This window comes from Ictalurus punctatus, chromosome 11 (genome assembly GCF_001660625.3).
Source record: "Ictalurus punctatus breed USDA103 chromosome 11, Coco_2.0, whole genome shotgun sequence".
NCBI classification, from domain to species: domain Eukaryota; kingdom Metazoa; phylum Chordata; class Actinopteri; order Siluriformes; family Ictaluridae; genus Ictalurus; species Ictalurus punctatus.
Window position 1 is genome coordinate 27,206,199 of NC_030426.2, and position 2,500 is coordinate 27,208,698.

At 48.4% G+C, this 2,500-nt stretch overlaps 1 protein-coding gene across 5 annotated transcripts in view; it reads right to left on the reverse strand.

Annotated features, from left to right (window-relative positions):
* Positions 1–2,500, reverse strand: part of dip2bb (disco-interacting protein 2 homolog Bb) — a 45,306-nt gene that overhangs the window by 28,943 nt on the left and 13,863 nt on the right. For all 5 annotated transcript variants that reach the window (XR_008397214.1, XR_008397213.1, XR_008397215.1 and 2 more), the window contains exons 9-12: positions 2,351–2,442; positions 1,962–2,072; positions 353–476; positions 47–156 (exon numbers count right to left, since the gene is read on the reverse strand). Coding sequence is in view for 2 of the 5 variants with exons in the window: in XM_053683649.1 (XP_053539624.1) it covers positions 47–156; positions 353–476; positions 1,962–2,072; positions 2,351–2,442 (437 nt within the window). In the remaining 3 variants the exon portion in view is untranslated. The remainder of the gene's footprint in view (positions 1–46; positions 157–352; positions 477–1,961; positions 2,073–2,350; positions 2,443–2,500) is intronic.

Here is a 2,500-nt window from a genome sequence, read left to right on the forward strand (position 1 = left end):
AATAAAAACCATGACTTTGTGTCAGCACACAGAAACTAAGCTGCACCTCTATATACGCCGTGTCGGTGTTAGCAGTGGGGATGTGCGGCTGCCAGTCTTTCGAAGGTTTGGTGAGATATTTAGAGTCAGTAATCACCCACTTCAGTCTTGGCCAGCCTGTGAAAAAAAAGTCAGAACAGACCATCAGCTAATAACGTTCAGTCTCATGAGTTAATCATCTGAAGTCCAAAATAAATTTATCCTTACAAGTGTTACAAATTTCTGAATCAATGTCTTTAATAAACATTAGCAACATTTCCAAGACCCCCCCCCCCCCCCCCCCCCCCACCACCGCTCTGATCGAGGATCTGACCTTTGAACTGCAGGATTTCTCCAGTGGAGGTCTTCGGGAGACCCTTCAGACAGATCTCACTGGTCAGCGCGAGACTCACACCACAGCTCCCTAACAGGAAGCCCACCTGACTGCTGCCTGCATCCTGTAAACACACACACACGTAAACACACACAAACACAAACACTCATGCACACAAACACACACACACCTGATGTCTGAATTTGTGAGGTGTCACTATAATTCTTGATAGTGTGTGTGCTACATTTTCAGCTAGCTTTGCTGAATCTAGTTGATATGAAGAAGAGATCTGAAGTTTTGCACTTAATCTGTTGCATTTTTCTCAGTTTGTTATTAAATAATAAAATCAAGGATTAGAACATGAGCTATAGCATGGGCTGTAGTGTATACTGTAGGGCGGGCTGTAATGTAGACTGTAGGATGGACTGTAGGGTGGGCCATAGGATGGACTGTAGGGTGGGCTGTAGTGTAGAATGTTAGGTGGGCCGTAGGGTGGACTGTAAGGTGGACTGTAGGGCGGACTGTAGGATGGGCTGTAGGGTCGGCTGTAGTGTGGACTGTAATGTAGACTGTAGGGTACACTGTAGGTTGGACTGTAGGTTGGACTGTAGGTTGGACTGAAGGTTGGACTGTAGGGTGCACTGTAGGGTGCACTGTATTGTGGACTGTAGTGTAGACTGTAGGGTGCACTGTATTGTGGACTGTAGTGTAGACTGTAGGGTGGACTGTAGGGTGCACTGTAGTGTAGACTGTAGGGTGCACTGTAGTGTAGACTGTAGGGTGGACTGTAGTGTAGACTGTAGGGTGGACTGTAGTGTAGACTGTAGGGTGGACTGTAGTGTAGACTGTAGGGTGGACTGTAAGGTGGATAGTAGGGTGGGCTGTAGGGTGGGCTGTAGGGTGGGCTGTAGGGTGGGCTGTAGTGTAGACTGTAGGGTGGACTGTAGGGTGGACTGTAGGGTGGATAGTAGGGTGGACTGTAGGGTGGATAGTAGGGTGGGCTGTAGGGTGGATAGTAGGGTGGGCTGTAGGGTGGGCTGTAGGGTGGACTGTAGGGTGGACTGTAGGGTGGACTGTAGGGTGGATAGTAGGGTGGGCTGTAGGGTGGGCTGTAGTGTAGACTGTAGGGTGGGCTGTAGTGCAGACTGTAGGGTGGACTGTAGGGTGGACTGTAGGGTGGATAGTAGGGTGGGCTGTAGGGTGGGCTGTAGGGTGGGCTGTAGTGTAGACTGTAGGGTGGACTGTAGGGTGGACTGTAGGGTGGGCTGTAGGGTGGGCTGTAGTGTAGACTGTAGTGTAGACTGTAGGGTGGACTGTAGGGTGGGCTGTAGGGTGGGCTGTAGGGTGGACTGTAGGGTGGACTGTAGGGTGGATAGTAGGGTGGGCTGTAGGGTGGGCTGTAGGGTGGGCTGTAGTGTAGACTGTAGGGTGGACTGTAGGGTGGGCTGTAGGGTGGGCTGTAGGGTGGGCTGTAGGGTGGGCTGTAGTGTAGACTGTAGGGTGGACTGTAGTGTAGACTGTAGGGTGGGCTGTAGGGTGGGCTGTAGTGTAGACTGTAGGGTGGACTGTAGGGTGGGCTGTAAGGCAATGTGAGTAATGCTGTATTTACCTTGCGGGACAGCGGCACCTCTATTGGCACAGGAATGACCTCTGCCAGCAAACAGCCATAAAATGCCACCCAAAACATGCCTGGGTCACTGTTCGGGTACACGAGTGCCACCTGTGGGTAACAGCAAGTCACCATCAGCAGCTCAGCATTCACATTTAACACATTTCCAGGGATTAAAGTTTCTAAAAACTTTTTTTCATGACCAAAACTTCATTATAATTGTATTTTACCATCATTACATAATATTATGACATTACTTTACAAAAATTTTTACATTTTTTTTTTTACAAATCTCAAAAATAACATGTAAAATCCATCATTTCTAAATTGATTCTCCAGTCTGTCTGACATAAGTTTTGTTTTTTTTAATGATGCTGTGTTTTGCTCACCCGGTCTCCAGGCTTCAGCACCTGCTCGTTCTTGGTTCCCAGTTTGTTCAGAAGGGTGTAGGCCAGTTTAACACTACGACTCCACAGTTTCCCTTGGAAACACACACCAAATAAACACTTACTGTGTGACCAAGCATTTCACCACAACTG